Source organism: Pseudonaja textilis, chromosome 1 (assembly GCF_049901715.1).
Source record: "Pseudonaja textilis isolate UNSWEBS1 chromosome 1, rPseTex1.2, whole genome shotgun sequence".
Classification (NCBI taxonomy): domain Eukaryota; kingdom Metazoa; phylum Chordata; class Lepidosauria; order Squamata; family Elapidae; genus Pseudonaja; species Pseudonaja textilis.
The window spans coordinates 20,837,773-20,862,099 of record NC_141990.1 but is presented as its reverse complement, the minus strand read 5'-3'; the positions used below and the strand labels follow the sequence as shown (position 1 = coordinate 20,862,099).

General features: G+C 39.7%; 1 protein-coding gene across 1 annotated transcript; it reads left to right on the top strand.

The window, feature by feature from the left end:
* The first annotated feature begins 588 nt into the window (after positions 1-588).
* On the top strand, positions 589-19,554 carry VKORC1L1 (vitamin K epoxide reductase complex subunit 1L1). The gene is made up of 3 exons (XM_026708630.2): positions 589-973; positions 11,869-11,978; positions 14,390-19,554. The coding sequence occupies exons 1-3, from the start codon at positions 624-626 to the stop codon at positions 14,614-14,616; spliced, it is 687 nt and encodes a 228-aa protein (XP_026564415.2). The 5' UTR covers positions 589-623; the 3' UTR covers positions 14,617-19,554.
* The last annotated feature ends 4,773 nt before the right edge of the window (positions 19,555-24,327 follow it).

Here is a 24,327-nt window from a genome sequence, read left to right as displayed (position 1 = left end):
GACTTGTGGACTTCAACTTGTGAAGTCCACAAGTCTTAAAGTTGCCAAGGTTGGACACCCCTGCTCTACAACAACCCTGTGAGGTGGCTTGGGCTGAGAGAGAGAATGGGAGAGTGACCCAGTTTCCCAGCAGAACCTTTCATGCCAAAAGCAGGATTATAACTCACAGTCTCCTAGTTTCTAGCCTGGTGCTCTAACAAACTATAAAATCACACTCCAGGTCGGAAGCAGGGCTAGGATGTGCACTGCCAGAGCACTTCTGGGAAAGGAGTTTGAAATCTCCAGTTCTGACCTACTGCAATGCATTTGATTCAGCTAGTTCGTTTATTCAATAAGCCATAGTTGAGCAGCTGAGCTATTGTGTGTTGCAATCTTAACACAATAAATCGCAGCTTGTGAGAGAGCAAGGAACAAACCCAGACGACGATACAACACTCCCATTCCTTGTTTCAAACTGCAAGTCTCGCGATGCCGTTAATTCTTAAGAGGCAGGTGGGCGGGGTTGCCTCCCGCGCTCGCGAATGATTGGTCAGCCGGTTTCGCCTCTGTTACGACGGAAAGCGCCACGTTCTGCTCGGAACAGGGAAAAAAAGGAGAAACACCCATGGCCCGGCAAGCAGCCGATGGCAGGAGAAAGTGGGCGTGGTTTTCCTTACGGCGGCGAGCCAATAAACGAGCGGTGCGCCCCCTCCGCATTTCGGCGTGGTGTGGCGTGCCCTGCGCGCGCACAAGGTTGGGGAGTCTTCTACCGGGTCCGCCTAAGCGAGGGCTGGGCTAAGATGGCGGCGCCCGTCCTGCTGCGAGTCTCGGTGCCGCGCTGGGAGCGGGTGGCCCGCTACGTCGTGTGTCTGGCCGGGATTATTCTTTCGCTCTACGCCTGCCATCTGGAGCGTGAGAAGGGTCGCGACCTCCAATACCAGGCACTCTGTGACCTCAGCGAGCGTGTCCGGTGCTCCTCTGCCATCTCCTCCAGGTCAAGCAAGCGGGAGAATACGGGTGGGGGGTTGAGGCTGAAGCCTCCAGGAACTGTTTGGGATTTGCTCCGTTGGCTAGCCGTGATTGTGCGAAAGTTAGGAGAGCTGCTGAGTGTTTGTAGAGTTGCTCATCCTTTCTCCAAAATGATTCTGATTCAAATTCACTAGTCCCTCAAGTTTTGGGGGGGTATTTCCTCAGCCCTGAGGCTTTGCCTAAAACCCTTCCGCGATTGAAAACTTATTCACTAATCGCAGAAATAAATCGTTCCCAATATTAATTTCTTTTCCTAAAGTCTCCCTTGTTAATCATGTTGGCTTCTGTTACAGAGCTGTTAACCATAGCTAAAGATGCAAAGGGTATTGATTGTTTTTCTGGATCAGTTTCCTTCAGATCAAAATGATGAATGTTGCTTTTAATTAACAAGAAAGGAAAGAAAAAGGAGAAGGGAAACATTAAAAAGTAATGAGATAAAAAAGCTTAGCACCATTGCAAATCAGAGCAAAACACTGTAACATACCAACTAGGTTAGTTAAGCAGTGTTAATATTACTAGCATTACTACTAGTTACTAATTTACTAAGAAAAATTGGTTTTAATGAGAAGTCCATTTATCAAACTTATTTGATAATGGCAGGTCTGTGAAACCTATTGTAATTGCCAATCATTTCCTGTTTATATCTTGTGAGTGACTTTTTAGGGAGCTTCAAGACTTTACAACTGAATTAAATGGAACAGCTCCATGAAAGAAAGCTCAGAACACCGAATTAGGACCTTTCCATTACTTTAGCATGTTAAATGTTGTCTCCAGGGTAGGTTGCTAATCAGTGTTGATAAATTGATTTTACGCTTAGTGCCTGGACATGCTTGAAGGAGAGTATGTGGTTGTTGAGTGGACTGAAACAGAGAATTGAAAGAATGGGGCGAGGCTGCAACACTAATGTGGGTGTGAACCTGAACTATTTTTACTTTGGCTGTGTACTGTGTAGGTTTCAAGAATCGAAAGCTTGTGATAAGTTTTTATCTGATGATGTCTGCCGACCCTCGCTGAATGAACTGAGTGGGTAGTTTGTAGAAATTAAGGAAAGGAAACATTTAGAAAAGTCAGGTGTATGTGGAGGAAGACTAAATTCAACAATGCCTGTAGGTGTCTCTAAAGTATGAGTATACTAATTGCTTACTAGCAGAATTTCAGTAGAGTGTTGGTATGGAAACATTTGGGGCCAAATGCTGAGTAAAGGTTTCTTATCCTAAGTGTCAGGATTCCAACCACAGGAATATTTTATGAGTTGACACTAAGCCTGTTGTAAATAGTAATAGCAAATAGTAAAGAAGGTTCCTGTCAAATGAAGTGCATTTGTGCAAAGCATGTATTTTATTATGACTAGATAGATGTTCCTGCTCCGAAAATGTTTATCACTTAACAGTAAATACTTTGTGTCTTGAACTGAAGTGTTGAAAGTGTTGAAAGAAGCTCAAGTTGGACATTTGCTGACAATCTTAGACATTGTTAGATATTGCCTGGTGAAGTTTAAGTTTACTCTCAGGAATAAAAGGAGTTCTCAGTTTTGTTATGCAGGTATTTTCCAAATTCTGTATTAAAAATAAGGGTCAAAATATTATTGCATACCACTGCATTTGTTAATGCCTATCATTGGTAATATTGTTTTTTCAGAAGATTGACTTGCTGTTTAGGTTGGATAATATTTTGCAAGTAGAGAGATTAGTTTTACTGTTTTGTGTGTTCCATACTACTGTGTACTTGTAATCATGTAATTTTTACAGTATTCACACAACTATTTATAAATCCAGTAATGTTCAGTCTACTTTAGCTTAGTGGAGAACAGTTTTTGTAGATGGCAGATTTATAATACTTGCAAGATCTCAAACAAAATTACATTAAAAGTTATTTTTTCAATTCAAAGCAATAGCCTCAACTTTACATTGTTTACATTTGTTGACTTAAAATTGGAAAAAATATTTTTGCCACTGCTTTAAGTGCTGGATATTGGGTTGGGTATTTTTAGGTTCAGAACCAAATTATGTTCTTTTCAGGTTGTGTTGGTAATTGCTGAAAGCAGCCAGTGATTTTTTTCTGTGTATATGTATTATGAAAAAGATAGATTAAATCCATTTTTGTAATAGAATCCTTGCTATTTGACTTATCATTTCCCTTCCCCCAAATGCTTCTCTGACAATACAATATCTTTTCAGGTGATACTATCTTTTCTGTTACATTCAGAGCTAAATTGCCTAATAAGATACAGTGAGAGTCTTTGACCCCTATTTCTAGTTGGCCAATCAAGATTTCCCAATGAGACTGACCTCTCTTTGCTTTTCTCTTAGAGAATCTCTGCCATGTTCTGGTTTGATTAGATTTCACCCAATATACATCAGTTTTAATTAACAATTAGTGATGGCTATCATAGTTAGCTGGGTTGGAGAGTAGGATATCAAATCTAAAGGGTCAATTCAAAATCAGAATAACCTCAGGCTAGAGCAGGCATGTCCAAAGTCCGGCTCGGGGGCCAATTGTGGCCTGTTTTCAAATTTTGAGCGGCCTGCAGCCTCTTCTCCCTGCCAGCTCAGCCTGTCGTTCATCCCCGCCAGCTGGTGTTTTTTCCTTCACTGTACAGCAGTTCCTGTGAATGTCAGGCTGAATGGTCAGCCCCCACACATTTTCACCGTACCAAATCTGGCCCTCCTTGCAAAAAGTTTGGACACCCCTGGGCTGGGGTCTAGTCAGAAAAACTAAGTAAAATAAAGGAATGTCAATCATATAAGGTGACTACAGAAATGATGAGAGCAGCACTAGTGAACCACTTTAGCTGGAGGACTACATTAATTTTTTTACAGACCATGTATTAGTAATAAATCTGGGGAAAGTTTAAAGAACCAATGTTTAGAATCAAGAACAGCTTTTTGTTGTGCTTCATCTTTTCTGCCACTGTATTTGCTTTCTTTGCATTGAGAAAAAGGAGCAGGGCAAGAATTTGTTTGCTCAGTGTCAGAGTTCGCTCGTCTACGTTGCACACCTGATATTCTTCTTCAATGAAAAAGAAGTTCCTTCTCGGGAAACAAATTAGCAGGGAAAGACACGTCCCCCCTGCATTATTAGGCTTGTAGGAGATTAGATCTTGGACAAAGACAGAGCAAGTCCTGGTTTCTTCCTTTCTTTCTAGAAATTAAGTAGCATTAATGTGTGTCATTAAATTTCATAGGAGTAGGAATACTTGGTTCTGAGTTCCCTTGAAACATGCAAAGACTGTACATTTTTAACAGAACTGCAGACACCTCGTATGCATATAGAACAGATAGTCCTCAACATATGGCCACAATTGAGCCATATGTGGTTAAGTGAGACATTAAAGTGAGTTTTGTCCCATTTTATGACATTTCTTGCCAAAGTTGTTAAGTGAATCACTGCAGTTGATAAGTTAATAACTTGATTGTTAAGTGAATCTGACTTCCCCATTGATTTTGCTTGTCAGAAGATTGAAAAAGGGTTCACATGACCTTGGGATGCTGCAGTGGTCATAAATATGAACCAGTGGCCAAGCATCTGAGTTTTGAGCACATGATCATAGGGATGGTGTGTAGGTTGTAACTGTGAAAATCGGTCATGTCACTTTTTTCAGTGCCATTGTAACTTTGAACAGTCACTAACTAAATGAACTGTTGTAATCAAGGACTACTTGTAATTACCGTATTTTTCACACTATAAGACGCACCCCCCCCCCCCAAAAAAAAATATGGGTGGAGATGTCTGCGTCTTATAGAGCGAATGTTACCGAAGCCCCACCCACCTCCACCCTTTGACCTCTGCATCCCAGCAATTTGCCTCCTTGCAGCAAACAGCTGATTTCTGCACATCCCGTTTTTGGCCTCCGCATGTCTCGTTTTCAGCCCATTCCAGGCATCAGAGCTACCTAGAATGAGCCAAAAATGGAGTGCACGGAGGTGGCGATAGACAGTGATTGGCAGTGGTGGCGATGGATGGCAGCAATCCCCGCAGCCTGGAACAGCTGGTCGTCTGTATTCCGGGAGGCTGATCTAACCATCAGTCAGCTTGCTCATGCTAAATCAGGCTGTGCTGAAGTTGTCAAGGCTGTTTGCTGTTTGCTGCAAGGAGGGAAATTGCTGGGAGGCAGAGGCAGATTTTTTTTTTCTTGTTTACCTCTCCAAAAGTTAGGTGCATCTTATAGTCTGGAGCATCTTATAGTCCAAAAATATGGTACTTTTCATGTTTGCTATGCCTTGAAAGAAAATAATGCCAGCCTTGCCTTGCAAATCCAGAACAGCCCTTTCCCAATTGTTTCATTTGTCCTTAAGTTACTGCTAGCCTTGTTGGTTTCTAGTCCACGTGCCTGTGGATCTGTTGTTCTGTTTAGATATTACTAATGGCCCAACAATTCAATTTTAAAAAGCTTCCAAATATTTGGTACCATGATCAGAAATCCAAAAGTTGTTGGCTGCAGCTTATGATCAGAAAGGGACAATACAGAAGGAAAACAGAAGTCAGAGGAAAAAAGTAAGTGGTTACTAGTTCTTGGTTACTAGTTCCACATGTAGTAATGAAAGGATTGGGTCTAATTAAGTGGAAAGGCTGCTGCTGCTTCCTTTCATGATTTCATGGCTGCTGATGGCAATTGGTAGGGGTCTCTCAATTAAATGTGTATTTGGGCATGATGAAGAATGCTTGAGTGTAATGTCTTGCCCCTCTGACAGTAGGAATAATGGTAATTTTGTTGGTGGTTATGTCAACACTCTAGGAACTGGAAGATTGTGAGTTTTAGTCCTGCCTTGGGCACAAAACCAGTTGGATAACCTTGGGCAGTCACTTTCTCTCAGCCATAGGAAGAAAACAATGGCAAGCCACTTTCAAAATTTTGCCAAGAAAATTGCAGGGATTTTCCAGGCTGTCATCAGGAGTCAACCCTGATGCAAAGACAAGAATAAAAAGTGGAAGAATCAGTGGACCAGCTAATTAGCTGCTGGAAAAATATTGCGCAGACTGACTAGGAACAACAGTGTGACAAAGTAGCAACAATGCTTCCTTGGAATATTTGCAAGAAATACCATTTGCCTGCAAGCAAGAACTTGGTGGGACCACAAAATAATAGAAAGAAATAGAAATTGATGAAGCTAATGTTCTCTGGGAGTTTAGAATTCAAACAAGCACCTGCCATTAGCAATTATTAGTAAAAAAAAACAAAAACCCAAAAGTCTGGATTGTGGATATGGCAAAAGAAAACAAAAATAGTACCAATAGTAAGGGGTTCCTTGGGTGCAATCCCAAAACATCTGGAACACTATTTGGTATTGACAAAATAGTGCAGCCCAAACACATCCAGTGGTCGTAATGTTGAGGCAGGCTGTTCAAAAAACAAACAAACAAACCAGGAAACTCATTTGCTTATTTCATCAAATAGTATTTTTCTAATTCAGAACGCTCTTTGTTCTGCTGAATGTCTGCTCCTTTCTCCAAATTTTGGATATGTTTTTGCTCTCCATAAACCTACCGTTTAAATAGAAATTCTCTTGTAATTCAACTGTTAAAAAAAATATAAAAATTTATTAAAATACATTCAAATAGAGAAAAATATTTTAACAGTGGTTGTTACACCCAGTTTACATTCATAAACTGATTTCTATTCCTGATTAACTTACCCAGGCAGAAGTGTGGAAAGGCATTATTAATTGGCAATTGCCATCTTCCTGGAAGTTCGCATAAAAGAATTGGACTCAAATGATGATGATGTGAGGTTTTTTGGACCAGAAGTTGACATTTCAGTACAATTCTTCACTTCAACTCCATTTTTTTTTTTACCACGGACAATGAAAGCTGTTGAGAGCATTGCTATCTCTATTAATGCATATAACCCCTTTCACAATTCAATCACAAGGGCCTACTCAGAAATCAAACCACAAGACTTTAATTTAATGTGCCTAAACCATTGGGAAAATTTCACTTAGATGTTAAATCAATCCATTATCGGTACGATAAAATGTTTGTGTTAACATGATTTGACCTGAAACAGAAGCTTTTGTTTTAAAAAAAATTACTTAGTGGTCTTAAGGCAATTAATTTGCTCTCTTGAATAATATCCATGAATTTTCTTTGAGTTTGACCGATGAACAATATCAAGATAGATAGGTGGTTTATATAAATATGACCACATCTAATTCCTACTCTTTGGAGTGAGGTCCCCCAAATATCCAGGTGGCCCCAAACTGCTTGTGTTTCAGAAGGCCTTTGGCTAGGGGAAGCCCCTTCATGGAATGGGGGTGCTTTGTTACTGCATCTTTTGTCATCTTTTTCCTTATTTTTACTGTTGTTGTTTTTTGCCTTTTTACTTATGAACTGCCTCTTGTTTCTGGGAGTCAGGCAATGTATAAATGTAACTAAATAGAAAAGATATGTAATATATGTCAAATACATTATATAAGTATAGAATTTGCCTTATCATATATTTGACAACTGGATCTCTCCACTCAGTATTCTCTGCCCAGCCTTTTGTAAGGCTACTATCCTCCTGAAATTTTGTATTGAGTATGACCATAGTACTATTTGAGTCGTGTGTTATTTAATCATGATTTATTGAATCACCCCCAAATGGCTAAGCTAAGCTAACACTAATGAATTCATTAGCCACATTACTGCAATCCATTCTGCGCAGCTAAACAGTGTCCCTATTCAATGTACCATCTATTCCCCCCATGTGCAATTGTTCTCCTTGGAGATGCCAGGTTCAAAGCATATCTCTTATACACTGCTCAAAAAAATAAAGGGAACACTTAAACAACATAATGTAACTCCAAGTCAATCACACTTCTGTGAAATCAAACTGTCTACTTAGGTAGCAACACTGATTGACAATCAATTTCACATGCTGTTGTGCAAATGGAATAGACAACAGGTGGAAAGCATGGGCAGTTAGCAAGACATCCCCAATAAAGGAGTGGTTTCTGGCTGATGGTTTGGTCACTTTTGAATGCTGGCGCTGCTTTCACTCTAGTGATAGCATGAGATGGAGTCTACAACCCACACAAGTGGCTCAGGTAGTGCAGCTGATCCAGGATGGCACATCAATGTGAGCTGTGGCAAGAAGGTTTGCTGTGTTGCTGTGTCTGTCAGCATAGTGGCCAGAGCATGGAGGCGCTACCAGGAGACAGGCCAGTACATCAGGAGACATGGAGGAGGCCATAGGAGAGCAACAACCCAGCATCAGGACCGCTACCTCCACCTTTGTGCAAGGAGGGACAGGAAGAGCACTGCCAGAGCTGTGCAAAATGACCTCCAGCGGGCCACAAATGAGCATGTGGCTGCTCAAACAGTCAGAAACAGACTCCATGAGGGTGGTATGAGGGCCCGACGTCCACAGGTGGGGGTTGTGCTTACAGCCCAACACCATGCAGGACGTTTGGCATTTGCCGGAGAACACCAAGATTGGCAAATTCGCCATTGGCGCTCTGTGCTCTTCACAGATGAAAGCAGTTCACACTGAGCACATGTGACAGATGTGACAGAGTCTGGAGACGCCATGGAGAACATTCTGCTGCCTGCAACATCCTCCAGCATGACCAGTTTGGCAGTGGGTCAGTAATGGTATGGAGTGGCATTTCTTTAGGGGGCCGCACAGCCCTCCATGTGCTCACCAGAGGTAGCCTGACTGCCATTAGGTACCGAGATGAGATCCTCAGACCCCTTGTGAGACCATATGCTGGTGCGGTTGGCCCTGGGTTCCTCCTAATGCGCGACAATGCTAGACCTCATGTGGCTGGAGTGTGTCAGTAGTTCCTGCAAGATGAAGGCATTGATGCTATGGACTGGCCCGCCTGTTCCCCAGACCTGAATCCAATTGAGCACATCTGCGACATCATGTCTCGCTCCATCCACCAACACGACGTTGCAGGAGTTGGGGGATGCTTTAGTCCAGGTGTGGGAGGAGATCCCTCAGGAGATCATCTGCCACCTCATTAGGAGCATGCCCAGGCGTTGTAGGAAAGTCATACAGGCACGTGGAGGCCACACACACTACTGAGCCTCATTTTGACTTGTTTTAAGGACATTACATCAAAGTTGGATCAGCTTGTAGTGTTTTTTTCCACTTTAATTTTGAGTGTAACTCCAAATCCTGACCTCCATGGGTTGCTAAATTTGATTTCCATTGATAATTTTTGTGTGATTGTGTTGCCAGCACATTCAACTATGCAATGAATGAAGTTTTTAATAAGAATATTTCATTCATTCAGATCTAGGGTGTCTTATTTTTGTGTTCCCTTTATTTTTTTGAGCAGTGTACATAAAACATGTGTTACTTCACTAGCATCTTTTTAATTCCTAGGATGGGGCGGAAGAGAGCAGAGAATAGATGGGTGGTACAGTTATTTTACTGTGTACATTTTTAGTCAGATGAAAGCTGTTTACCAACAAGCAATCTGACTTATATTTTGTGTTTGGCAGTTGCTTACTAATGGTTGTCCCCAGCTGTTCTGAAAAGTTGCACTAATTTAAAAATCAATATTAATATTCTGTTCTTAAGCAGAAGATAGTGTGGGCTCAGCAAGGTGTAGCATTTTGCATTGTTGTCTTGAGCAGCCAAACTCTCATGCCAACAGTCTGTGGATTATATTTTACATGGGTGTATATATTGCACATCCAGTTCATGATTTAATGCCAAGTTGCCTGTATTTGTGCATTTCTTAAAAAGGTTCATTGATTTGGGTCACAAGCCTCATGTTTTAGGACTCAGGTATCGTAAGACTCATTCATGCAGTGTAGGCTATGAATGTGATAACTGAATTAACCAGTAATGCAAACTTCTTGAAGTAATTTGCCTTTTCTCGTTGCCCCTTTTCATTCATTGAAAACAATTCCAGTTAGAAATTAGTTAAAAATTACCAGTCTAACTGGTTTCCCCCACAACAGATATGTACTTCTTAATCTAGAGGTGTGATGGAACATAGTTTTGGGAGTATTTAATTGGTTTTTCTAGTCTCTGAAAAGATAGCAGTTTTTGTATACTGATTCCGAATGTACAGTATTCAAAATATCCTTATATTATACCCTAAATATCCTTTTTACTGAGAATCTCCAATTGCCTTAAAAGTGGGCAAATCTCTTCACATAAGGATCCTGAGGCCCCTAAAATGCAGCATTCCTTAAGCCCTATTTCAATTGAAATGCTAAGACTTAAACCCAGTTCTTTCTTAGAAAAGTATCTTAGGAGAAAAGGACTCGATTCTTTGCACAATTTGATATGATGTTATTGTATGCTTAAATATATGTAGGTGATTTATATTAATTTTGTATATTAATGCTTAGGATTCTTTATCTGTTATTTAATCATTGGATTCTACACTTTTCTCTTTGCATATTTTTCTGTATTTCTCTTTTTTTTAAAATTGTGATAACACTTTTAAAATACCTGATGCCTTCCGCATTAAAAACAGGTACACCTACATTCAGTCCATATCTTCCCCACCCATTTGGCTCTAGGTTTCAGGAATGTTCTTAGCCTATGTGGAAGTTAGTCATACCTTTAACAGGGTTCAGGCTGATATAAGCAGATGATTCATTCACTTCTGTATTCAGTTCTGCAGATTATTGCTTTTCAACTGTATTCTGATTTAAGCTTCCTGGGCTTAAATCCTGGGGGTGGGAATGCCAGCTGAGTCACATATGGAGTTCTGTCAGAGTGTTTGCAGTGTGATTACTATTGTGAGACAACCCAGGAGCACAACACAGCACACAGAGGCTGTTTATGAGTCTGTTTACTGCATGGGTATAGGACCTTTTCATCGTTGCGTGCCGAAAGTGCACCCATAATTCAATGCACGCATGACACCCCCTGCACATGGGCATGCCCTCCTGTGCACATTGCGCCGTGTGTGCGACCCACCTGCACGCCCCTTGCCCCCTTTGCATGCACACGTGTCTCCCGCGCACGCCCCGCCCCCACACATGTGCAGTGGATCTATTCCGGGCGACTCATGTGCCAGCAGAAATGGCTCTGCGTGCCACTTCCAGAACACGTGCCATAGGTTCGCCATCACGGGTATAGGAAATACTATGATAGAAAGAGAAAAGTATTCTACAGCCACGCATTTTAAATTTTATTTTAAGCACCATGGTTCATTACTGAAAGTCAGTTTGGTGTAGTGGTTAAGGCACTCCGGCTAGAAACTGGGAGACTGTGAGTTCTAGTCCCACCTTAAACACAAAGCCAACGGGATGACTTCGGGTCAATCACTCTCTCTCAGCCATAGGAAGGGCAAGGGCAAAATACTTCTGAACTCTTTAAAAAAGAAAAAAGAAAAAACACAGAGACTACATAATCCCTAAGTCAGCCCTGACTTGAAGGCAAAAAAACCCAAATCAAACCAAAACAAAAATCAACAACAAAAACCCCTTACTATCCTGAGTAACAGTGATAGTTACTATTTGAAATGAAATTTACATAGATTTTTTTTTCTGCTTTGCATTGGTGGTGATGGATTCACATTAGTGATAGTGCTTAGTTGGGTAATGGGTAGCATCTTGTTTGTGATGGATTAGGGCTCACGCATCACACTAGCATGTGTGCTTTGTTTTAGATTAGCAAGTTTTAGTCACTTTAATCATTTTTTAATGTAGCTTTAATAAATATAGTTTATTATTGTGTTGTATTATATATTGTGGATTGTTTGTTAAGCCACGGCTTGTAATCAAGATTTAGCATAATCTGAATGTTGTTCAATATCAGGGAACACCATCCATCCAATAATGCTATATATTTATTGCCCGACCTGTCCATAGCAAATGGGGGTACATAAGTGCATTGTGTGTATAGATCTGTATTTTTATTAAAGCAAGTGCTTACCACTTAAGACTTAATGGACTATTTTCTTTCAGATGGGGTCGAGGATTTGGCCTACTAGGCTCCATTTTTGGAAAAGACAGTGCAATAAATCAACCAAACAGCGTTTTTGGTCTTGTATTCTATATACTACAAATGTTGCTTGGTAAGTAGCGGACTACCATCTCTCACCCCTGCCTATATCTTCCTTATTTTTTTTGCTCTTCTAGGCATGAGTAGGATATAATTTTTTTTGTGTGTGATTATTTCAGTCTAGTAATCAAAATCCTGTATAATAGTATTGAGTGCTAACAATTGTAGCATGTGCTTCACTAATCTCCCATTTAATTCATGCCTGCCTGACAAATGTGATGTCTAAGTTACGTTCACAGTCCTTTCAGCAGTGCCTGCAGATCCTAGAGCAAGGCTGGAAAAACTTGCTAATTCCCAGGAATTTCATAGCAGGGTGTGGGTTTTTTTGGGTGGGTGGGGAATCAACATTAGAGAACTGGGGCTGATAATCAGATTCCTCTTTACCTCCTTCTGCTATCTGTGATAGCTAGAATTCCCTTCCCAATCTTCTCCATGAAGTGCCTACTCCTTCCTTTAAATCCAGGCCAGACTTTTGCAAATACCCACTGCTTTAGTTGCTTGTGGATGATGGCAAAGAACAACTAGATTCTAAAATCCAAACAACTAGATTCAAAAATTCTAATAAAAATAAACCCCTTTCCCCCCCAAAAAACCCTTAATAATTAGATTTTAAATGATTATTCACAGGTAATCATGCTGCATTATACACAATACTGTTTTTTGTGAGTGTATTTGCAGGTGTGTGTAACAGTGTCTGCTCCTGTTCGCCCCTGTCTGCCCTTGCCCCTTTCATCCTCCCGCTCCCCCTCTTCTGCTCTCCCAACTATCAAGACTTCAGGTTGTGGGATCCATTCTCTTATTTGCATGCCATAGAAAAATGCCATGCATGACATTGTTGCTGTGTAAAACAATATAGGGATGTCTTATGCGTCTTCTTCACCTGAGACACGGAGCTGTACCCGCAGTGAGTGTGTATGAATTTCCCGCAAGAGTCCTAATCTTCTGCTTCAACCTCTTGACCAGTTTTTAGTTTTGTTATAAAAGTAACTTTTGGATCTTCAAAGAGGGGCAGATGTATTTCGTGACTGAGCAGATGTAATTTTATTCATTTAATAATTCATTTAATAATTATGTTGCCCACCTGCCCTATATGGTGACTCTGCATGACTTACATTTTTATTTTATTTTATTAATTTAATTTAATGCTTAATGGATTAATTGCATTTTGTGAGCCCAGTCATAATGTTGCTTCATTTCCTGGGGACAGTTAAGAGAATGTGGAACCACTCCAAGGTCTCATGCAGTCTTCTTCCTCTCCTGTCCCCAGTTTTGTGCTGCTTCTCCAGCCTGCAAACTCACCCCTTCTCTCCCCCCCCCCCTCAAATAAACTTGGGAAATATTAATGCTTCACAAAATTAACTGCAAGGTAAGGTTTTGCAAACTGAGATTTGAATTGCAGTTAATTGTGTGTCATGGTTAATGCCCACACAACATTATATTAATGTTAATTGCAAAAAGAGCAAGGCGAGCTGCTGTATGTTTCTTCAGTTCTTAATATCAGTGGGCTGAGAATCCTGGCTCTTTTTCTTTTAGACTGTATTTAATGTGTCTGCTAACATAAACTAATGAATACCTTAAGTTATCATACAATCTTGAAACTCCTGAATAATTGGGATTTTATTTGTTGAAATAAGGAACATGTACTGTATTTTTAAGGTGGTGGGAGAGATGGATAACAGCTTGCTTGGCATTTCTGATGCTAGCCATCAGTCATAAGTGCTGGATCCAAAGCATTGATTCTTCTAAGTGAGTAGATTGTTTTCTACAGTGGTCAGTCAGATGGGCCTGGGAAAGTCCACGATCAGGGCATGAGGACCCTATTCTCTTCCATTTTAGCAACAGAAAAGTAGAGGCATTCTGCCTCTAAATTTGGAAATGCCATTTAATCAGGATTATGAGCAGCAATAAACCTCATGCATGTATCTACATTTCTCATAAATTCTGCTCCTCAGTTAGTGAACTTTGCTGTATTTTAACAATTATCCATAAATTAGATTTTGTAGGTGTTTGCAGCATTTTAGAAATACTTTACTAGCGGAATCAGCTACCCAGAGAACTGGTGGGCTCCTTTTCAATGGATGTGCTCATGTGGAGACCGGACAGTCATTGTTTTGGAATGCCACATATTGGATTCTGGCATGAGGCAAGGTCCAGTCCTTGCCAGTTTTATCATTCTGTGAAAAAAGGCATTGCTTGTTTCCTTCACATCAGCATGCAGTGAACAGCCTTTTGTTAATTTGTTCTTAAGCCTTTGAGTTGAGGAGAAACCTCCTCCTTGGTTGACAAGACTTTGAAATGGTACCTGGCAGGTTTGACCACATTTTGCTCTTCTAACCCCTTGACCTAAATTCTTGTTGATAGATAATGGCTTGTAACCAAAGAAAGCCACCACACTAACTGTTTGTCTTCTTCTTCTTCTTCTAGGTATGACAGCAAGTGCAGTAGCAGCGCTGGTCCTCATGATGTCCTCCATAGTGTCAGTAATAGGATCTTTGTACCTGTCTTATATTCTGTACTTTGTGCTGAAGGAATTCTGCGTAGTCTGTGTTATCACATACTTGCTGAACTTTGTTCTCTTGATCATCAACTACAAACGACTAGTATACTTGAATGAGGCCTGGAAACGGCAGCTCCCACCCAAACAGGATTAACTACTTTGCAAACTTTTGACTGACAGTTTGAAGGCCCGGCTTCTGTTTATATTCATTTCCACAGTAAAAAGATTTTTTTTTAATTATTATCCACATCACTTGCTTTCCCCAGGAATCATAGCTAATTCAGTTAGAATGACTCAAAGGATAGGGACCCTGGGTAACTCCTCAGTCAATAGCTATGGTGAGGAACTTTGCAAACGTCTTAATCTGATCAGAGACAAGCTTTAACTTTACTTTGAAGGAGTTCGCAGAGGCATATTCTTTACTCCTTCTTTACCCTTCCCTAAATATTCCAGGTAGGCTACAGGAAGTCTCCCATCTCAGTGTGAATTGAGGTAGGGGGAGATCATGATTATTCTAGACTTTATAGGTACCATAGGGAAATGTTGCCCTGTTTACATTATGTGTATTGGTAGCCAAGGGAATCTGACCACACAGATGGAACTAAAACATTTACCACAACTTGGCGCAAAGTGGCAGAAAAGACTGGCTATGCCCTGGCAAAGAAAGGTCAGCACAGCTCAACCAAGTGATGACTTGAAGCATAACTTTGAAGAACGGTTGATTGTGTTATTGAGATGTTTTTTTAAAAAATGAAATTGAAATTAGTCTGTTTCCCTGGAGAAGATTTGCAACAAAAGATCTTTGCCAAGATGCTGTTTTTCCCCAGGATATGTCTAAAGAAAAGGAATTCGCTGAACTACGTTGGGTTTCCTTGTAACATCTGAACTGTTTGCTGTGGATGGAAACCGTCTTTGTCTGGGGATGCTTAACAAGGGTAACGGGGCATCTAGAGTTGCCCAGGCCTCATCAGTAGGAAGCCTGTACAAATGACGTTTGAGGGGCAGAATTGGCTGTGTACTTCAGAAGATGTGAGACAGCCAAAGAGTGTTAGCCAATTTGATTATAATATTTCTAGCTGCTGTATAGAATTACAACTTGACACTGGATCTCAGTAACTCACTGGGTAAATGAATGCACTGAAGAATTAGGATGCAGTCCGTCTGTGAGCCCTTTGGAACTAAGTTCCACAGAAGTGAAGAGGGGGGTATATAAAGAAATGTCAGTGGAGGGTGCTTTGATGTTCCTGAGAAATTCCCCTTCATTTAGTGAAGCTTGTGTAGGAAACCCAGATTATGGACATAGATAGATTTATGTCTGTGGAGGCAGAGCAATTTCAAATTCTTACATACAGATTTGGCTAAGGCTTAGGGAGATGTACATTGACGCTCCCTCACCCATTTAGGATAAAGGAAATAGACAGTAAACAAAATTGGCCCAAGATTCAGTCATGGTTCTATTGAAAGAGCAAGTTGAAGTAATTTCCCATTCATATCGTCCTAAAATGCAGTGTTTTTTTTTTAAAAAAGTGCCTTCTGTCCTAACAAACCAAATATTGGGGGTGATTGAAATTGGCAGGCAGAAAGGTTCTTGCATCTCTATATATAATATTTTTGATGAATCAGATCTTTGCAGTGTGTAGTAGGTGATCCTTTGAGCTTCTCTTATACCAGGGCACCAGGGAAATGGTTCCTTGTAGGACATTCCTAGAGGGTTTTTTTTTTTTGAGAGAGAGCGAGAGAGAGACAGGCTGCTGACCTGATTGGCACAGCTTTGAACTCTGCAGTCAATGCTGACTTCTGTTTTTCCTGCTGGAGTATCCCTTAGAAAGGCACATTCTCAGAACATAAAATTTTGTCTGCTATATTTAGATTTAGGGCTTAGTTTACCCAGGAGTCTCTCAGTATGCCTCGGTATGTCAGGGAAGCCTTAGAAGATGGTTGCAGTTTCTTATATGACAGCTGGGTCATAGCTGTTCCAAGCAAACCAGAAGAGCTACTCCTTGGCAAGATTGCTGTGTTTCTTCCTGCGGTGGCAGAACGAGGATCCTGTTGCAGCAGCCTGTTTCTCATTGGAATGCAAGAATGTACCAGAAGCTTCCAGAGAATGAATGAGTTACAGGATTGATAGGATCGAAAAGGAGTTATCGGTGACCGAAGCAGCTTTTGGAAGCAAATGGATGCTGTGATCTGCCAGAGGCTTCTTGTGATGTGTATTCACCAGTTGGGCTCCCTGAGATCATTAAGACGGTTCTTCTGCTCATATGATGAACACATTTAGAAGACTTGTATTAAGGGTAGAAAGCAATTTTGGCATCTTTTATAGCAGAGATAGCCGTGCACTTGGGTCATAACAAGCTAACTAAAAAGACCGGGTCAGGCCAGAATATAGCCAGAATACAACAAAGGGCATCGTTGCCAAAAACTTGAACCCTGTTGTTTCCTTACCATCAATGCTTGCTTCTGCTTATTCCCAAGAAGAGTGATCTTCCCAAAAAGCTCCCTTTTAAAATTCCAGTCTGCGTCTAAACACTTTCCTCCTCCTGAGTCTGTAAGGAGACCTCTTTTTTTGTGTCATTTTCTATGAAAAAAAAAATCAGCATTAAGGTATAAATGTGATTCACTTAACATTTTGTAAAAGTGCAGGATTTTATTTTCCAATGGGAGCAGCATCTGCTGAAGATGGGATGTCTGACAGTATTTAAATGCCTGCCAAATGAACATTCGGTTTATGTACAGAACTATGGTGGAACGCAAGTTTAATGGAGGAAGACAGGTGTTTATGGTGTGTATGTATATATATGTATATGTACATGTACATGTACATGTATGTATATATGTATTAAAAGGAACACTAATTTCTGCTTGTTGTCCTTGTCAGAGTTTCTCAGAAATGTATTTTGTATTAACCAGAGTACAGTTAAAGCTTGTCTTGAATTTTGAAATTAGAGCTGATGGGGGAAGTATAATTTACAAATTTTGTTACCTTTGGTATGTGGAGAATATTTTCAAGTTTATACCCTCACTGATAAAATTTTATTTTAAGACATTAATGTAACATAGTGTGAAGCTTTATTTTTTTACATGTCTGCAGATGAGATGGGGCTTTTCTATCTTTCTAAGTAGAGATTTCCATTATCTATACCAGGGTGGGCAACAATGGCAACTTCATGACCTGTGGACTTCAACTCCCAGAATTCCTGAGTCATGCTCTGGAATTCTAGGAGTTGAAGTCCACAGCTCATAAAGTTGCATAGTTGCCTATACACCAGGGTCAGTTATAGGGGATACAAGGGAGTTGTAGTTTTCTTCCTAGGACTTCCCCTCTCCAATTCCTTGGGCGGAAGTGCAAGCTGACTCCATTTTCCCCTCTGCTGAAAAGTTACCTGTTCTGCTCATTTCTCTTTCCAAGTCAACATTTTTTAAATGTTGATTCTTATTTTTTTTTTGTTCAAGAACAGAGGTGTGAAGGTATTGTCACCCTGTGTATGTTTAAGCAAAATCCTGACTTCTGTACCACTCTCCCCCATCTCCAGATTTCAGTAGTATTGTGTGGTGTTAAAACGTTTAACACCACACAATGTGTTGGATGAGTGTTCTCAGTCAGGTCGCCTTCAGACATGTTGGGACCTCCCCCCCAAATCCCAGAATTCCTAGACAGCTGAAACACTTTGGACTAAGGGCCAAACTGGACAAGATTTTGAAGTAGAGATTGTAGGGCACCCTTTGTCCAAATGGAAAATTGGTCCTCCTGAGTGCTGGGCTGTGAGAAGCAAGCCAATATTTTTAACACAGCGGAGCCTACTCCTTGCCTGTGCATTGTAATATTTGCAAGCAGATGATGGGAAAATCTCACTGCAGGTGTGGACTCTCTGCTGTCTTCCCTCTTCTTCCATCAAGGTAATTCGTTCTCTTTAAGGTGCTTGGCCATATTCCCAAACCTATATGGATGATGGAAGATGCAGCATTTCCTTGTTTTTCTCAAGTGCAGCTTTCACTGTGTTTCACTCCAATTCCCTTCTTTTAATTTGGAAAGCTTAGGAGCCCCTGCTCTTTGGTTCTGTCTCATCAGCTAAGTTGCTTCTAATTTTAAAGGAGGGGAACTTTTTCAGTGACAAAAAGTTCAGGGTTGTTGTTTTTTAAAACTGACAGTGTCCCAGGAGGTAGTTTTCTTGAAGATCAATTTAATTCTCTCTACCACCACCACCCTAAATCTACATCTCTCCCACTTGTTGATTGCTCAGAAGAAAGGGCCCTGCCTTTTTTTCCCCAAGAAATCAAGGCTTTCCATAGGTCAGACAAGCCCTTTTCCTTTCTTAGAAATCTTACTTAGCCTCAGTCAGTATGGTTCTCAGTGCTTGTAATGCAGTTTTGAATGGATGAACGGCTTTCTTGAGATACCAGAAAATGTATCCATGAAGCAGATGGCTCCATTGCATCTAGTATATTGCCACTCCCAGGAAAGGTTTCTGTCACTTGATTTTCAGGAGGAATCAAGAAGTAGCAAGAGAAATCTATACCCTTGGAAGAGGAATATTTCTACTAAGGCAACTCTTTAAGGAAAACGTCACAGTGGGCTCTAGAATGAGATGAAACTTTCAGGAAATGATTACTTTGGGGCTCAATTCGATATTCTGATTCAAAACAAAGAGACAAAAATGATTTCCTTTTTGCTGATTAATATCTCCTGATCTGTATGAACAAAAATTGTCAAAACAGGTTAAACATTTGCTTGGATTCTTTCAAGACCAATTAAACATGACCTAGTAAAACTAGTAAAAAAAAGATGAAGTATTCCGTTTCCATTTTTTTAAAAAATGTATTAAGCATGGCCTAAATATTCAATGTGTGTTCTGTCTCGTATGTTTGATCTGACAACTTTTTGATGTGCTTCGAACTCCAGAACATTTCCATCTCGATTGGAGTCATTCCATTCTTATTTTTTTATTTTTTGGTTCAATATAGGACTGTGACATTCTGAGATTGAAATTCAATTTTGCTAACAGGGGAATTAAAACCATGTAAATATTGTAAGAATGTTTATTTGTTGCACATAACTTTTTTGGTATAAAAATAAACGTAGAAATTATCTGTGGATGTGTTTGTAGAATGTTTTGTAATCTCCTGTGCTGATTTGTCTCCAGCCCTCACTGAAATCATAAATTCTTTCATTTTTAATTACCAAACACTAGCCATTTCTTGACATTCATGTTAAAAGTGCCACTTTTAAACCAAAAATCCATAGGGCTGCAGTGGCTGAATTCAAGCATTGTGTTGAGCCACACTTTAAGGACTGATCCTTAAAGGAATTGGCTGAATTCATAAAAGTTAAGGCATAAACCATTGGTCATTAATCAATCATAGTGACTAGGCTTATGCAATATGATGTAATTTGGCTTGTTTGTGACTTAGTATTTTGTGGCAAACCTACACAATTGTGGTATATTCATTAAACGATGGAAAACTCACGAGACCCCAATTTAATATTGGATTCATAGTGGGCTGTAAGCCATGTTTATGGTTGGCTTGGCTTGGCTTTGTGTTATGGCAACCCAAACATTGAGCATTTACAGACTATGGGTAATACGTGTATTGAGTGATGCTTTTTTTAGCCCCCTAGGCATCTACAGTATAATGTTCTGTCAGATGAATAATATATTGTTGACAGGAACTGCCATGTTAACTTTTTTGACACCCTCCCCCCGAAATGCCTTTACTGCCACTGAAGGAAGACGTGTAGGTGACACACATCCCACAAGAGCCTCCCAGGGAAGAAAGAATGACTTCTAGAACTGGGAGAGTTAAGAGATTAGCCATGATAAGGTGAGTGCTTTGTGATATGCCATGCTTCTAAATTGAGACAGAGGTTTTCATAAGAGATAATTCATATTTGTGTTATATTTTTTTTTAAACAAATTTTATTAATTTTACAAAACAATATACAGACAAGCAAAGCATAGGATATAATAACATAAGAAATCTTTTTCTGAAAAAACCAATAAGACATCTTATTTAAAGACAGGATAATTCCAAATTATCACATTTCCATATGAACACAATTTAATATATATATTTACCTTATCTGTTCAACTTCATATCTTATCCCAACTTCTCCTTATTACTCCCTTTCCTTCTATTTATTCAAATTATATTTCTTTTACTTTGTATTGTATTGTATACATTTTTATATCCATCTGTCTTACTTACAATTTCATTATTCTCTTCCAACATTCTTCTTACATTCTTCTAAAATTATTTGTGTTATACTGAACATGGAGTAGAGGACATAAACTTTTCTTCTACAATGCACTAATTCAACTCACTGTGGATCCATTAGCCATTCTGCCTTTCAGAAATATTTTTCTAGATATTCTGTACTTATTGGCAAGCCAGTCAGTTCTTTGCAAATAGTCTTACTTCTGAGGTTCTTACATTTTTTATGGGTTCGTCAGTCAATTGAAGTGCTCTTCTAGCTATCTTACATTTCTAGGAATGCTCTTCCAGCTATCCTACATTTACAGTGAGTCAACCCTTAATTGTGGGAATGCCCCCCGCATTTTTTTTATTATTTTGCTTTGTTGCAATAGAATCTTTCCCAGGGACCTGGGATAGGCAGATGTGGATGTTTGATGATATTAGACGCACTGTTGCTGGATGTAAGCTCCCTTTTGCCATTGACTGATGATGAATTTGTCAATGTGGATGGTATTCAAGTAGTGCTCCAGTTGTTTTATGTTTGCACCCAAGGTGCTTATTACTATTAGTACTACCCTTGCTTGCCTTTGCTACAGTTGTTCTATTACTATTGGTAGATCTTTATATTTTGTTATCTTCTCCAGTTCTTTCTCTTCTCTTCTGCTGTCTTCAGGTACTGCCACATCCATTATCCAGACTTTTTTTTATCTTGTCAACAGTTGTTTAAGTCTGGGAATGTTATGTGGCAGTTGCCTGTCATTTTGAATTCTAAAGTTTCAGAGCACTTCAGCTTCTTCATTTCTTGTGCCTTTATCGTTCCACCAGTTCTTGCAGGCAAATTATTATTATTGTTGTTATTATTATTATTATTATTATTATTATTATTATTATTATTATTATTATTATTATTATCATCATTATTATCATCATTATTATTATTATTAAAAATGACAGTGTACACAGCAAACAAGATAACCATGCTGGATTTCGTATCACAAATCACTAGTCAAACACTTCCCTAGCGTTTAGGACTGCATGATGTATCGGCGGATTATGCGAGCAGATCCCAGTAAGGTGGCCTTCTGCAGCTGACCAGTGGTGATTTTGTCAGCACCAATTGTTTTTAAGTGCTTGCCTAGATCTTTAGGCACAGCACCCAATGTGCCAAGTACCACTGGAACCACCTGCATTGGTTTATGCCAGAGTCTCTGCAGTTCAATTTTTAAGTGATTTTTTCAAGTTGTTTCTTGTCGGTTCTGCTGTCATCAGGTATGGCAATGTTGACAATCCACACTTTTTTCTTCTCCATAATCGTGATATCCAGAATATTGTCGTCGTCTTCTTCTTCTTCTTCTTCTTCTTCTTCTTCTTCTTCTTCTTCTTCTTCTTCTTCTTCTTCTTCTTCTTCTTCTTCTTCTTCTTCTTCTTCTTCTTCTTCTTCTTCTTCTTCTTCTTCTTCTTCTTCTTCTTCTTCTTCTTCTTCTTCTTCTTCTTCTTCTTCTTCTTCTTCTCCTTCTCCTTCTCCTTCTCCTTCTCCTTCTCCTTCTCCTCCTCCTCCTCCTCCTCCTCCTCCTCCTCATTATTATCATTATCATTATCATTATCATTAAACATGAAACTCAGTCAACTGAACATTTAAAAATGTATCACAAATATTGACTGGCTCTGATGGTTGATATGGGTTGCTGCCTGCACCCTAGGTGGTGGTGGATATTATTATTATCATCATCAATGAATTTATTTGCTGCCTATACAACAATTCAAAGCAACTCTTTAGTGGCTTGAGTCCATCAATCAGTTCCACTCTCAGGAACATCTTTGTCAAGATTTCCTACGTTCATGGTATTTTTCATGCACTTACACAATCCATGCTATCAGGCATGCCACATTATGTAAGCTACTCCTTTTTGTGTTATATTTGAGTTTCATGTGTGCCTGAGGCTTAAGTATCAGGCCACTTTACTGTTTCTTTACCTAAACAATAATGAATAATGTTGACAAAAAATAAGATATTGTTTCTTCTACTTAAAGCTCGTCAAATAGTCATAGAATTGAGATTCTAAAATTTAGTAAATGATTACCAAGTTTATCAAGAACAAAGTTAAATATCCTAAGAAGAGGAAAGAGAAAGAGGAGATTGGGCAGGAGAAAATACCTTTCTGATATGTTAAAGTTGTAAGAATGTTATAATCTATGGCATGGTTTATTTATACTTTCTTGATCTTTCAGAGACAGACTGAGATGGAGAAGGTGTTCTGGGGAAAGTGGGAACCAACAGGATGATCCAACCAGGAAAATGAAAAGCAGAATGATTTTCCTCCCTATTCTGTAGCTGTCTCTTCTTTTTCAAATTTATCAACCAATGTCACCTCAACCTCTTTTTTATTCCACTTCTCCATATATGATGACCGTGTCCTATTTTTCAAATTCCTCTTCCTGTGGAAATGTAGCTTAGTTTTATCAACCTGTGGTTTGTGATTGGAGCAGCATCAGCATCTCTGTATATAGGGTCAAAACAGGCAAGATGGTGGACAGAGCAGCACAATTGATGCCCTGACCCTTCGAGGCATGAAATTAAGGGCTGGGGTTTGGGCTATGCACTGCCAACCTCACCATCTTGCCCATTTTTATTTCCTACGGAACCTTAACCCTAACCCTATGGAAGCCAACTGATTCAATGTCTTTGTGTCAGCTTAGCTGCAAAATCTGAAACCCAGTGTCCCAAATTTACAAGAGGTTTGTCCTCTGTCAAAGAACTAGAAGTCCTTATGCATACTTAGAGCAAAGTCATTCAACATCCAATATGAGACTATTGATTGATTTTAAAAGCTTTATTTTAGCAATATAAGCGCCTCGCTTTCACTCTCTCAATCACACAAACCACATGTTCCAAGAAGTATTTCTTGCTGTCAGCCAAGTGACAAAAAAGACAGAAGTTCAGGGAGAGTTCTTTGAGACGATCTTCAGCGGAGTAGAAGATGAGAATTCAGACTTCTTTCTTCAGCTCTCTTTTTATAGCTTTCACACTGTAAGATTCTTAACTGATTACTCCTCATCAATCTGGGGAGTCCTTCCATCTTTGTGGAGGTCATTAGGCTGTCTCTGTTTGTGCCCTTATCATGACCATCTCATGGACTGCAAGAAACTTGCTGGAATGATGGATTCAAGAATTCCTTATCCCTTCACACCTTAGTGTACCTTGGAGTCTCTCTGAATGTCTTTATGTTTAGGCACGTAGAATCAGATGATACAATAAGTGCAATAATTCTACTTTTTAATGTCAGTCCATTAAGATATTTTATAATAAGGGTTGGGTTTCTTATGCTTGCAGATAAAATGAGAGTTCATACTTGTTCCATGGCTTCTTTGGAACAGCAGAACTTCTTGAAATAACCATAAGGAATGTGAACCTTTCTGATACTTGATCCACTCTGTGTCTGTAGAGATTCCCAGTCATCCAGGTCATGGTTGTCCCAAAGGTGCTTTTTCTGCAGGCAACTGGACTTTTTTGTTTTTTTTATTGAAGATGTTTTGCTTCTCATCCAAGAAGCTTCTTCAGCTCTGATAGGATAGTAGAGAATGCAAGGATTTATATATTCCTTGCAGATAGCTGGTCATTTGCATCCTTTTTAGAGCAGGGGTCTTCAAACTTGACAGCTTTAAGACTTGTGGA